This window comes from Barbatula barbatula, assembly GCF_947034865.1.
Source record: "Barbatula barbatula genome assembly, chromosome: 10".
In the NCBI taxonomy this organism is placed as follows: Eukaryota; Metazoa; Chordata; class Actinopteri; order Cypriniformes; family Nemacheilidae; genus Barbatula; species Barbatula barbatula.
In genome coordinates this window covers 9,707,116-9,721,643 of record NC_136773.1, presented here as the reverse complement: position 1 = coordinate 9,721,643, position 14,528 = coordinate 9,707,116, and the positions used below count along the sequence as shown (strand labels likewise).

At 41.8% G+C, this 14,528-nt stretch overlaps 1 protein-coding gene across 2 annotated transcripts; it reads right to left on the bottom strand.

Annotated features, from left to right (window-relative positions):
- Positions 1-1,479: 1,479 nt before the first annotated feature.
- rnpepl1 (arginyl aminopeptidase like 1) lies at positions 1,480-14,302 on the bottom strand. Of its 2 annotated transcripts, none has more exons than XM_079465667.1 (11): positions 12,466-14,302; positions 7,598-7,738; positions 7,357-7,508; positions 5,518-5,634; positions 5,145-5,380; positions 4,929-5,042; positions 4,577-4,689; positions 4,269-4,377; positions 3,854-4,078; positions 3,643-3,785; positions 1,480-2,979 (listed from the first exon to the last, which is right to left on the bottom strand). In XM_079465667.1, exons 1-11 carry the CDS (start codon positions 12,925-12,927, stop codon positions 2,713-2,715), a joined length of 2,079 nt encoding a protein of 692 aa, XP_079321793.1. In that variant the 5' UTR covers positions 12,928-14,302; the 3' UTR covers positions 1,480-2,712. The 2 variants fall into 2 exon arrangements, with proteins under 2 accessions (XP_079321793.1, XP_079321794.1); XM_079465668.1 differs by having other exon boundaries at positions 1,480-2,863.
- Positions 14,303-14,528: the final 226 nt, after the last annotated feature.

Sequence of the window (14,528 nt, the reverse complement as noted above, 5' to 3'; positions counted from 1 at the left end):
TGCAAACAGACGGGATTTCATTGAAGTATTGTCCATTTTTGTTGGCGCTTATGCACGTTTGTAATGTAAAAGAACTCGCAGCTAAATAAGTAGGTGATGAAGAAATATCCGAAGTGAAAGCCTGGAAAGAGTGATCGCGATTAGACGGTTAACACCGCCACCTACAGAGCAAACGTTGCTCCTACACCACCATTGTTGCGCCTTTGAAGGAGAGGAGGACACGTGATTGATATGAAGAGGACCACCTTACCTTTTTGCACGTGATTTCATGGATGTCAGTCATGGACACGTCACGTTGATAACAAGATGACGTGTCACTTATTAGTCTTAGTGACGTCAGTGGGTTTTGTTGGAGGAATCTCGTTAGCATGTTTGGATTGTATTCAACTGAAAGTTGAAAGAAAAATAGGATCTGCATGAAAGTGACCCATACCTGAAATGTGACCTCTCCATTGAACCCATCCAGAGAGTAGTGAACACACGCACACCCGGAGCAGTGGGCAGCTATCACTGCAGCGCCCGGGGAGCAATATTTTAGACTGCATGCATTGTTGACAATTAAGGATTTACAGGGTATTAATATTTAACTTCGATTCCAAACGTATCTCACGCAAAATAAAGTAATTTTCATAATTTTCAAGTTACCAGAAGGTCAAACGTACGCAACATGGACAAGCACGCGACGCCGACAACATATCGAAAGTTTGTATAAAACATAACATCCCTGATAGCACATGTGCATCTGGCAGATGCTGTTTGCTCGTCTGCACTACATCTCCGAGACGCCTGCTGTCAGATGTCATACATAGACCTCTAGAAGACGTCTGTAAGATGTGTAGGACACAGAATGTACAAAAGCTCTTCCTAAGATGATTAACAGATGTTTTTTGCACGATAGATGTTCTTCAGATCTCCAGCAGACGTCTTACAGATGTACCTGTGCTATCTGGGATACATATTTATAAACGTATTTTCAGTACTCTCAAATGGAAATTAATGACTTCTTTCTGAAATCATGAATTTGTTCTCATTAGAATTTAAACAGCTTTTCTTCTAAAAATAAAAATAAGCATTTGTAAGGACAAAACATCCACAAAAATGTTTCATTACAAAGCACTTGAAAACTAAATACATGTAGAAATATTTAGATTGTATTGCTTATAAGTGAATATGTACTAGCTTTCTTTACAGCATTTGAGGTCAGAAAAAATACAGAGCATATTACGGTTTCTCCAGGTTTCATCTTTCATCAAATAGAGATAAAGTTGTTTTAAATTTGGGATACATATTGTTAGTAGTTGAAACACAGAATGAAACCAAAATTATCCCAAACACACACTGAAACTGAACTGAAAATAGTTTTAAAATGGTCTCTTATTTTATCAGTGGTTGCAGATACTGTTACCATATAGTAAAACCACGGTGAAATGATGTGCCAGGGCACATGGCCCTTTTACGTAGTAAAGTAGGCATAGTGAATCAGGGTGAAAACAAAACTTTTTTTATTATTGGTCAAACTGCATGTAGACATGTATCGCTCAAACTCCAAAGGTTAACAAAACTATTTCACTAGGTGATGAGTGCAAGTCACATGATTTCTTAAAGGAATTAAGGTGAATGGTCTCATGTTAAATCGTGAAATTAGACGCTCAGAATCACACAAACCTGATGTCATTTGTTACCTGTAAACGTAACTACTGTGTGTATAATTAAGGCCACTTATGACAGTCATGGGCCCCTCCACCCAGAACATCCGTGTACCCCCTTCAGCTACATCTCCAGATCGCTTCCTCAACCATTGCTAATTGAAGTGAACCCGAACTATAACCAAAAATAAAAAGGACTAGCAGAAACACATTTCCTTGAAAAATAATCTTACCACGGTCTCTCTATTCCTGAAAATAGCAGGAGATTTCCCAGGGCTATGATCACAAATGTCACCCAAATGGCTCATATAACAAATACGGTCTGTGTTGAAAACAGGCACAGTGTCGAAAGCTTTGAAAGGCACTAACACGGCTCCACCTCTTCTGTCTTGATATACCTGAGACTCAATGCTGAAGGGTTAGCACCTAGGAAAGAGAGACTTGAGCAAGGACCGGACTCCAGTTACCAAGAATCAAACAATAAGGGAAAACAGCCATTAAACAAAAAAAGGTCTGTGAAATTCCAGACACTTTATGTGCAAACAGTTCAGAGGATTTAGTTCTCAAACAATGTCCAGAAGGAGGATTCGCAATGTATTGCTCCTCCAAAGAACACGTCTGCTTTATTGAATGCACAGCTAGCAAAATAAAAGTCTGTTAGGTCCTCTACATGATTCCTCACTGGAACTCGAGCAAATGCAATGGATGCAAACTCAACATATTATGTGCATAATCCAGAGGAACATATGCAAAACATTAACATTCACACGCACAAAGATGATGGCTAACAGAGGCAGCCAGTATTCCTTGACACTGACATACCTCTTTCCATTTGTGCACACACACGAACACTTGGGTAACGGTGTAATAACCCTCACAGACGAGATACGTGACTTCTGTCCTTTGTTACACACACCTGAGCAGCTTAATAAAAATCAGTGTTTTAAATAGACATCCCAGTGTTGGAGATCGTGGGCGAGTGCCGGCCACCCGTGATGCACTGCTATGTTCCTGTGCAGTTCCTGCTCCTCTGATTCTCTACAGAAGTGTCACTCACATTTTGAACTCATGCCGACACATTGACGTCTCGCAGGGCGATGGTCCCGTTGGCGGGTGGGTCTGTTGGTGATGATGGGACAGAGGGTGGAGATGGGAAGAGGGATTGGGCTGCGCTTGTGTTGAGTGCACTGCTTTGGAACATCATCTGCTGAAGAGTCCTGCGTAGATTAGGGTGCAGACGGCCCTGAGTTTGATAAAACACCTCCACAGCAAAACACTTCATTACTCCGCAACACAAATCCTCATAGAGGGGCACCGTGTACATTCGCGAGGTCTGGAGAGCAGAGCGAGAAGAGGACAACAGAAAATTTGTAGAAATGTTTGAAAAATGCATTTTTTCTGTAAATACAATACCTCTAAATGTGATCATTTAAAGCGATAGTTCACATGGTTTGGTGTTGTATACATGTGTGTTCAGAGTGGAGTCCTTATTGGCCAACACTTCAAACAGCTCATCTTAGTCGAACAATGTTTTATAACGTCCCCTTTAAGTTATGTTTATATGGATTTTGACTGGAGCTATTCCAATCGGTGCAGTTATACTGTAACCATGCATGGCTCTGTTCACTGTCCGCAGCATGCTTTTGATAAGGCGAAAGAAGAGACCAGCCAAACCAGCTGTGATTGACCTTCTCTTATTACTTACTCTGAAACGAGTAATGACGTCATACGACGTTAATAGCTAAAGACTAGCTAGGAGTGTTTATAAGGGACGCTGGAATGTGCACGTGAAAGGAAAAGGGACAAAAGAGTGAGACTTAACTTGCTAAAAATGTGATACTTGTACATGCACGTCCCTATTTACTCAAAGGTAGTTTGTGCCCTCTCAAAAGCAGTTGGGCTATAAATACCCACAGAAAGCTCTTAGAGTCAATATGAATGTACTATCAGTTACACTCTAAAAGGCACTTCATTCTCAAAAACGCATTCAACTCACGTGTTTATGCAAGAAGCTGCGAACCCGTGGCAGATCAGGATAAAAGCAGTTACGCACTACAATCTGCAGCCATCGAATCTGGACTTCAGCGTTCATGCCGTCCAACAACGCAGAGTAGCAGCTTGACAAAAGACTCATCACCTCTGAAATGCGAGTCATATTTTACAAAATGAATTGAGAAACAACATAACAAAAAGGGTTCTCTTAATACCTTGAGGCAGAGGTGACCGGTCTAGAAGTCGGTCCAGTAAGAGAACGGTCTGAAATGTGCTCCACGAGGAAAGGTCGTACGTCGCGATCTCCTGGGGGTCAGGGGCCTCTGAAACCCAGAGCTCACACAGGTGCTGGACCGGGCCTGTCAGAGCTCGACCAGCCGCGAGGTCCGGTTCACATAACGGAGGACCACAGGCGTTCAGCCATCGCTCGAATTCTAGTCCTGTCCAGGAGGCAAAAGGAAAAATGATGTTTGTTTAGTCTCCATCTCTCACACCGCTAATGTTGCTTTCACCCCTCACTGTGTGCTATGACTGGCTCACCAGGGAAATGTCTGACTGAGGACAAATGGATCGCTGTGAGTATGTGTATATGTGTCTGATACTGATGACTGGTGGGTGACTGTGACTCACCTTCTCGCTGAGCGACACAGCGCTCCTTCAGCTCCGGAAAGAAGCCAAGAAAGAAGTCCAGCAGATCCTGAGCAACAACACTGCTGAACCTGAACTTCTCTACGTAGGCCTATATAGTGCAGGGTGGAGGAATTCAGACAGTGCTTGACAAATGCATTAGAAAAATGTAATAAATTCAGCTGCCTAATAAAGTTTTTGACCAATTCCTAAACTATTCTTGTTTTTCTCTTTATCATGACAGGTGGTCTAACAGATCTGTAAAGCACTGTACATGTAATGGCACATCAATGACTATGTGTGTTTCTCACCCTAAGGAAAGAGTCAAATCTCTTGATGTCACCGCAGAGCTGTGAAAGGTACGAAACGAAGCAGAAGCCTTTCTCATATGTGAACAGATTCATTAGACTGCTGGGGTTTACACCTGTGGAGGAAAAGAGAGAAAATAACACATCAACCCTGTGATTCACAGGATTGACACTTCACAAGTGCATTAGAAATACTCATTTTCCAGACAAGCTGAACATTTCCTGGCTTCCGTTTCCCTATTTCTTTCTATTCCCTATTTGTATGGAAAAAGCACCATATGCCAAAACTAAAAAACTCTACCGACCCCCAAACAGCTTGACACAAAAATGCAGTTACATTGCTAAAATGTTGTACCTGGCTCAAACTTGGCCTGCAGTTTACTGACAGGACTGTTGTCTCCCAGAAGACGCATCTGTCTGTGAAGAGCATCTAGACGGAACACTGTCTCAAGACTCGTGAAAGCTTCTCCTGCATCAAAAAGTGAGGACGAGACGATTGTTGGACATTGATGTGAACCACCAAAACACTAAACCATGTATGGAATCTGGGATATGCGTAAGGACCACGTACCATAAGCTTCTGTTGTAATGCGTCGCTGGGCGTAAGTTGCCAGTCCCTCACTGAGCCACATCTCTTCCCATGTGGCATTGGTGACGGAATTGCCAAACCAGCCGTGAGCGATCTCATGAATGACATCAATGAGCAAAAACTCCTGACTTTCCAGTATGGAGGAAATGATGAAGGTGAGACAGGGGTTTTCCATGGCAACGATGGGGAATGAAGGAGGAAGGAACACGATGTCATACCTGTACAAGAGAGAGAGGTGAACTGAATAGTGCAGTAAGGCCAAGCAAGATACTTTTTATTTATATTATAATAAAATAAAAGTGTCAAATAAAATATTCAGTTTATAATTTAAATGCATATTAAAAATGGAACTGACCTTCCCCATACATAAGGCCCGAAGAGCCCCTCGGCCACATTAAGCCAGCGCTCCACGCTGCCACCCAATTTACTGACCGCACACGTCAAGATGCAGGGTTCTGCCCACACACGACTCCTGAGAGAAGAAAACCAAGACATAGACATATGAAAGCAATGCAACTGTTTAACAAACGCCGAAAAGGTTTGTACAGCTAGTTTCCCATATTCTGTGTACGCATTCGTTATCCTCTCATAAACACTTGAGAAGCCGCCTGGTTCTAGCATCACTTCAAGTCTCGGCAACTTATCTATTTTTGCATGTTTGTCAGTATACAGTACATACTTTGTTTGTCCGGGGAGGTAACTAGATGAACGGTCACGTGATAACTGTTATCACTACAAAAACACCCTTCACAACACTGGATCTGCCTTTGTTTACACAGACACGTTCTTGCATTGGTCTCAACGGTGTCTTCAGACCCCACTGGAATGTTTTTTAGCATTTTTGAATCAGAAAGCTTGAGTGTGCTTAAAGTGTGCTTAAAGGATTCCATACACACATACAACATCAAGACATAAAACAATAAGATTATAGTTAAACACAGGGGCAGTTCTACGGTGAGCCCAGAGACATCCATATACAAGTTTGAATATACGCTTGTAAAATGCGAGACACACCACTTTTTCTTTTTAAAGACTCTGCCACGTCTGGCACCGCTAAGCAACTGTGAGATGCGCTCGCCAATGAAGATGTGAAGGTTAAATGGATTATCGGCACAGACACGGCTACACAAAAAGAGCGTTTCGAATATGCAAACCGCAACAGCGGTGCTTTCTGTTTTAGCGCATTCGCCGCGCTAAAATAACCAGTTTGTGCGAGCAAAAGATCTGAAATAGGAATGATCCCAAATTGATTCGTACAGGACAGGGTAATAAAAACATTTGCCGCCTTACTGAAAAAATGTGGGACTTCAGCCCCCTGAGCCCACCCTGAATAAATAAACAAAACAATTGTACAGAATATTAATATAAAAAATCTATTCAATTTAGAATATTTTAAAATGATGCTCAAATACAAGAGTTTTTAAATGAAGACAAAATGTAAATATATAACAATTATAAAATAAATAATAAATATTTAAAATAATAAATAAAATTTTTACAACGCTAGTTCAACACTGGTCCAGAACACTAACATTTGAACAAAATATAAAAACAGCTTACTTACAACTGAATCAAACTGTTAAAGGAATACATTTTAAGATTTTAAAATAAAAGAAATACAAATGAAACCGGAAGGGCTTCTGGATCAGTGTTTACATCTCTTGAAGTAGTCTATATATTTTTTGTGCACCGGGCAATATATACAGTAAATTTGACTTATTTACATATGTAATTCGCACTTGTAATGGATGGATGGATGGATGTGATGTCATAAAAGTAATGTAGAGGGAAAATAAACAAGTAGAAAAGATTTTGCATACATATATGACATTGCTATATATACAGTTGTGAACAGTGGAATATTGCACGGTTATATTCATGGTTTTAGAATGTTAACTATTTATGAGGATGATGGCCTGCGGAAAGCATTTCAGCTTACGCAGCTTCACACAGATTTGTTGAGATGATCAGAACCCAAATCTGGTGCTAATGCAGCTATACACTCAAAACAATGAACCCGAGATGTTTCTCCCAGGAGCTTTTTCAGACTAGTTACGCAGAGTCTAGTGCTAATCCAGCTGGTCAACCTGCATGTTTAAAGCATAACCAATGCAGCCACTTATGAACTGATATGACCTGGTGCTATGCTGTCGTCCTGAAGCAGGGATTTAGACTGAATCTCTATTAAACTTACCTGGGCCCGATGTCTGCATGCTGTAGGTCTCCTGCCACCAGGGCAACTAAGTATGCCGGGACAGGATATTCCATGGAGAACTGGAAAACCCTGTCCTGTTTGGAGTACGCACTTCTGGAGGCGCTCATCAAAACGGTGACACCCTCCGGTACCTGTGACGACACAACCACACATATTTACTTTAACACACAAGCAAACAATAATATGAAGTATGTTGTATGTGTGGAGCATGTTGACTGACCCTGACAGTGGCAGAGTAGGTGCTTTTGACTGCCGGCGTGTCAAAACAAGGGAAAAAAGACCGATTGCAAACAGAATGACCCTGCGTGAAGACCAATGGACGAGTCTGTCCGCACGTCAGCTCTGCATCCAACCACCAGATCTGATTGAGAAACCAGAGAAACATGAGGTGAGACGGAAACTCTGAACATGCATGCTCCAAGACCATTGTTTAATGTCACAGCTCTGTTGTTTTTTCCTTTATTGAATTATTCTCCCGCAGTAAACAAAGTGAAGTTGTTGTGAATCTACCTAAAGCTAAAATATTGATGAAGTTGCAGCATTCCGGAGACACCATCGGCTTGCCATACAAATGAGCTTGCGGGGCTCCCGTTTCAACGCTTGTAGGTCCATTATCCTCTCCTCCAGCATCAGTGTACTTGACAAAGGGTCAGCCAATAAGAGCTCAGAATAGATGGGAACTACATTCACATTTCTTTAAAAACCATCTCAGCCAAAGAATTGTAACAAACGCTTTGTTTGTGTTTGATTTATGGCATAAGGTTACGTAAATTGTGACGTGTCAACTGTTCCATTAAAAATAACAGAGAGAGTGAAGCACATCTATGCAATGGACATGTTAGAAAACTACCCTTTTGTTTATTAGCAAGTTTAGTAAGCATGTTTTGGCAGATTACCGTTTGTTTTGCCAAATGGGTCATTCCGTGTCAACTCAACCAGAGGTCCCCGGCTCGAATATTTATATATATGTTTTTTACAGAGGCAAGACCAACATCAGTAGTGATGAAAGCCAAAATATGAAATGCCACCAAAGTTTTTTCCTTTATTAAGTAACCAATTAATAAAGAGGTAAGATGACAACTTTCACTCTAAATCGGACTAAATTTGCATGCCTGTGACTCCAGAACCATTGCAGATACCTTATTGTCCTTTTAGATTCTTGTACTTGACCAACTTGTCTTTTGGGAACCACACGGAGCCCTATAAGGATCAGTTCTAGAGATGTAGGGATCTGAATGTGGCTTCATGAGAAAACTGTTAACATGCATTGCACACATTTTCAGTCTTCGAAAACTAAACGTGTTCAAACATCTGGCACTTCATTTCTTTTAAAGAGGAACGTCTATGAAGAACTGATAATGTTGAAAATAGAAATGTATCTTTTTTCCTTCTATCAAAACAACTGCATTGAACATTACCATTTCAGTGTCTTTTTGGCACAGAGTTACTGTAAAAGGTTGAGGCACAGTAAATTGCTCTGAATAGTTAATTTGTAAGATACTATATATAACAGAGTCAGTGAAGAAACGTGACGTTTGAGCCTTGGCCCTCTGCACACGGGCAACCATCCTCCCCAACACATACATTTACCACAGTACATTTCCTATAGCAGTGGGTATACATATACCATCACACCACATGATACATTTACAATGCTACTCCAGACAAGAAACGCAACTAGCCAAACAGCACAGCAAGAGAGTTCTCACCATGCAATACATATACAAATTATTATAACACATATGCATCATGATCAACGTGCCGCTGCTCTTCAATGGAATAATGGACCGAGTTGCACAAACATGACAGACACCGCCTCCCAGTCGGATCAAAAAAACAACGCAGACTAACGTACACGATACTAGTTTAATAAGCGATATCTAATGAGAGCGCTCTCAGCAAAGAAAACCGGTGACTACACCAGCAGACAGTAAACAGAGATTCACCGCCGAATAAACTATGATTATAATAAATCTTAATATTAAAAGGGTACAGTGATCTAAACGTATGGAACGGACCGTAGTTCATTTATCATTCATCTGAGAAAATTTCACGGTTATGCAAAATATTTACATTTACATTTAGTAATTTAGCAAAATATGTTCAATTTAAGACTCAAAACGTCTCAAAAATAAAGCGTAGCAACATAAACAACCGTGCACATCAGCAACCATAAATTGAGGCACGGCGGCCTAATAAATCATAAATAACTTACAACTTGATGATCAAAATTACTTGATAACAAAGTCTTCCTCCTGTTGTTTCGATTGAACAATGTTTATCAGCATTTCGCTTTCTTTCCGAGACTTGATAAAGTTCATCCGCACGCTGTTTTGTATGAGGTTTTCCGCATTTCTCCTTCTTCTTTTGAAGTTTTATGGTGCCTGGCAAACCAACTTCTGTGGCTTCTTCTGCTTTACGAGACTGCTGGTGAACAACCCCACAGATGGCGGAAAGTTAGCGCCCGTTCAGAAAGATGATATGATTAGTCAGTTTTCCTGTCACTCAAAATAAATCTCTCTCATTGATTTACTATTGTACTGTCAGCGGAAGCCTCGATGTAAGCACGGGTTTGACTTCTTGCAGCATCCGCAGGCTGCGCAGACAGCGTATGACATCACAGAACCGCAACTGCGCCGTGATCTTGAATTCTTCTCGAGCGACTTGGAAATCTCACATGGATAGAGTTCGCATCGATGCAGGAAGTCAAATATACATGTCTAACAGGGAGAATCAGCCGACTTTTATTGAAAATTATATTTCGTTTTTTAATATGATTTTTTTACGATAGTTTAGGTCATCACAGCGTACCTAGAGGGTCCAGAGGGTTCGCTACTGATTTGAGTTATAGAGAAATTTGGATAAAGGGATGTTGTTGATTTAGGCCCGAGCACCAATGATGTGAGGAATTGCTCCGTTTGTTATAATCTTCTCAACTAATCACGTGTTCGAGAGCCTAAACCTGCTCGAAAACTCTGCAACAAAAAGTTTGCACACATCTCAGAGGTGGTGACATTTTACATCTGATATGGTTTTCATAATGAAGTGTGGCAAAATGGCTATTTAGCACAACCACAATAAAGCAGCCCTCGTGCTGTGTTGTTGACAGCAAACAAATATAGACTCATTGTAGCTTCAGAAGCAATTAAAATCTTGGTGCATTGGGGATGCTGGTGTAAAGCTTCCCTAACCTCACAAGTTCTTCATCTTTCATGGCAAAACATCAAACCTTTTTAGGGCCACTATGAACAAACCATTGAACAAACCATTGAACAAACACCAAAAGGCATTGCAGTTAAACATGGTAAAGTCTTGTAGATTAGACTAAACCAATATGATGTTGATATAATGAAATCTCGGAACAACCGGAAGGTATAAACTACAAAAAAGTTGCAGATAAAATTTAAAATAGCAGACGTTGTTGGGTTTGGGATAGTGTTTTGTAGCGGTTGGAATGTTTCATGAGCCTACCACATTTCCTAAGTTTTCACGAAACGTATCACGAGGGCTGCTTCATTGAAATTTTGTGGGTGGCGCTATAGAGCCATTTTGCCACACTTCTTCCTGAAACCCATATCAGATGGACATTTTTACCACCTCTGACATGCGTGCAAACATCATGAGTTTCCAACCACGTTTAGGTTCTCAAACACATGATTCATTTGAAAGATTATAACAAACGGTGCAATTCCTCACATCATTGGTGCTCGGGTCATGATCGACATCATTCCTTTATCCAAATTTCCCTATAACGCAAATAAAGAGCAAATCTTACAAATAAACTACTCAGAGCAAGGTAATGTGCCTCAACCAATAATTTTTAACAGAAACTCTGTGCCAAAAAGACACTGAAATGGTTATGTTTAGTGCAGTTGTTTTGATAGAAGTAAAAGAAGATACATGTCTAGTTTGAGAATTGTTTGTTCTTCAGACCAGATTTAAAGTGCCAGATTAAAAAAAAGCCCAACATTTGGTTTTTTAATAACTGAAAATGTATCCAACTATACAGCTTTCTCGTGAAGCCCTAGATCCCCTTATCTCTAGGAGTGAACCGTATAGGGCTTTAGAAATGTCGTTGAAGAGCAAGTTTGTCAAGTACAAGAATCTACAAGGACATTAAGGTATCTCTAAGATTTCATGAGTTACAGGCATGCAAATAAAGTAAAAAGAACTAAAGAAAATGCCATTTCTTCATTTTTTAGTTGTCACCATTGGCGTAAAATGCCTCAAAGAATGTTTAAATGAACAGATTTCACTAACAGATATACCGATCTGTGTGTCAAAATCAAATTACGATGCTAGCGTGTTTCTCGTGTCATTTTTACCCCTCTAATATGGCTCCAAGTGTCAGGTGTAAATTGTCATCATTACCGCCCTTTACATATGAATGGATTACTTAACATCCACTCAACGTGGCATTTCATAGTTGTTTTAACATCACTCCAGATGTTGGTCTTGCAGCTGTAAAAATAGAACAGAAAATGAGCCGGGGACGTTCAAAATCTGGTTGATTTGACGAAGTAAATCTGCACTATGGTCTTAAAAGCAAATAATACGGCTATATGAGGTTTAGTTAACTATGAGATGCCAACTGTTCCATTAGAAACAGAGCGAGAGTGTCTGACGCAAGGGACATGTGCTACAAAATAAACCTTGTTGTTTAGTAAGCATGTTTTTGCCAGATTGATTACGGACCACAAATATCATGGTTATACTACAGTTCATTGTGTGGAGAACACAGTGAAATTCTAGTTATCACAATACTATGGCACGGTTAACAGAACCCTTCCAGTACTCCTGCTGGAAGTCACAATCGTGACCTGGATAGCACAAAGCGACATGTCACTACACTGATCCCAGTCTTATCAGTATAGCTTCATACAGTCACCACGAGCACATTGCAAGCCCACCTCCCACAGGACCCCCTTTAACCTTGCACAAACATCCCCGATGACAGCAGAAAGCAACGAAGGTGATTCACATCATTAAAGCTCTACCAACGAGCCATGTACATCCAATGTCATCTCTGGGTTCAGTAAAGCGTATGCAAATGGTGCTGCCGGTCAGCTGTCAGCGTGTTGACCTTACCGCGGGGCCGTCTGTTGTAGTGAAGCGGATGGTGACACGGAAAGCCCGGTGGGGCCGGATCACGGCGGCCGGGAGGCTGATGTTCAGGGAGGATCCGTAGTCTGTGAACGGTTCCACTCGGTGCATGAGCGAGATGAACACGTCGGGAGTGCCGGACGCGCCGGGCACCTTACAGTCCACGGAATGAATCAATAGCGAAGGATGCATGTCCAGAACGAGAGACTGGACGCCGGGCTGGGCGGGCGTGAGCTCCAGAACCTGCCATCCCGTTATCCGCTTGACGGCGAAGTTTAGGTGGAGGTCCAGGTGGAAATGTCGGAGTTTAAAGCTGTGGAAGTTGGACGCCGACGCGACGTCCACCGGGCGACAGTGCGCCAGACCGCGGCCGCTCTCGCACGTCTTGCCGGGCACCGTCAGCACTTTCCGACAGCAGCACAGCGTCGGCCGCTGCAGCTCGGCCATCGTAAAGTTTGGCGAATAAACGCGCGACGCCGTCAAAGTTTAAAGGCGCGCGGCGGTCTGCGCGATCGGGCTCGGCGGGCGACGAATGCACGAGCGGTCGAGTTTGTTACATCGTTGCTTAGTTCAAGGAGCGGTCGGGGTTGGAGAAACGGGAAACCGAACGCGAGAATTGGCGATAAAACGACCGCGAGGCGGTGAAAACAGACATACAAAGCAAGAAACCGCGTAAGTCTACGTAAAATCCATCAGAGGCGCGGACGCGACCGACTTCAGTCCTCCGACCTCCATCTCCAGCGGCGTATAAATGTGACAATGTCCGGTGACGATGCGGCTCGGGAAGCGACTCAAAACTGCAGGGAGAAGAAGAAACTGAATAAATACCATCGGAGTTAAATGACTCCTTTAGAAAACAGGAAGTAAAAACAGGAGGAAATCACTTCGACACGGCAAAGTTTTCAAGCTGCGGGGGGGCGCTGTTGAGCCCGCACCGCACCCATCATGCTCGCCCTCCAAACACTGTCCCACGCCGTCCTCGCACGTAGCCTGGCGTGTATTTAACACTACGGTGAAGTTTATAATTAGGGCATAGTGCTATTGACAACTATTTATCATATCGTGTATATATGTAGCATGGCTTTATTGCACTTTGGGTATCGACCTGACCTGGTTATCCCAAAGTTTGTGACCGGTGGGTCCTTGAACAAAAGTATTAGATTACAAAACATCAGATCGTCCAAAAATACAAATGTCATACACATCCCCCAGTATGTGTTTGGGATGACCAGTGGTCAAGATATGAAAAGACGACCATCAAAACACACCGTATGTCAATACCGTGCATTATTCTTGTGGTCAAGAAGATTAGGGTGAGACCGAGTCAAGACCACAACTAGACCAGTCAATAAAGTGACTTTTCATTGTCAAAACACACCAGTTTGGACTCTAAAATGGCAAATGAACTTGTTTATTGAACATTTGTATAGAATCAATGTCATGTTTTCAGTCCAGCTGAGATTTCTTATTAACAGCTCTCTTGCTTTTGTGTCTTGCTCGAATGCACCACACACAAACTAACTCTACAACAACAATGTTGATTATGTTTTTAACCTCATGCCTCTCTTGGAGTGTTCATTGGAAACAAATCTTATATTATAAAGTATAGACACGATAATAGTAACTGTAATCGTCAATAAACTATTGAAGCAACTGACTTGACACGAGGAATGAGGAGGTATCCTTTGCAAACACATGATACCGTGTTCAGGTCCATTTACAAGAGCTCTGATGTCACCTGTAATGGGAGTGTTGGTTTCCCCTGTCATTCTGGACACTGTCCTGCCTTTTATGTCTGTGATGGGAATAAACACGGCCTTGTTGATTTAGTTCGAGTTGGTTTCTTTTGTAAAGCGATGTAGATTCATTTACATATCCAAAAATAAGAGACTAGGATTTTTCCCCCTGAACAATACAAAAGAAGATATTTGGGTTGGTAAGCAAACAACACCGGCCCTCATTGACTTCCGTTATATGAACACGGAGACATTTCTCAAAATTTCTTCTTTTGTGTCCCACTGAAGAAAGAGTCACATACAGGTTTTGAA

Bases quoted from the DNA above. Each gene is read 5' to 3' on its own strand.
- rnpepl1 (XM_079465667.1), bottom strand. From the start codon at position 12,927: ATGGCCGAGCTGCAGCGGCCGACGCTGTGCTGCTGTCGGAAAGTGCTG. The intron at 4,690-4,928 runs GTACAACATTTT...TTTCCTCCACAG, and splicing joins GCAGGCCAAGTTTGAGCCAG to GTGTAAACCCCAGCAGTCTA. The intron at 4,079-4,268 runs GTGAGTCACAGT...CCTCCTGGACAG, and splicing joins CTGTGTCGCTCAGCGAGAAG to GACTAGAATTCGAGCGATGG.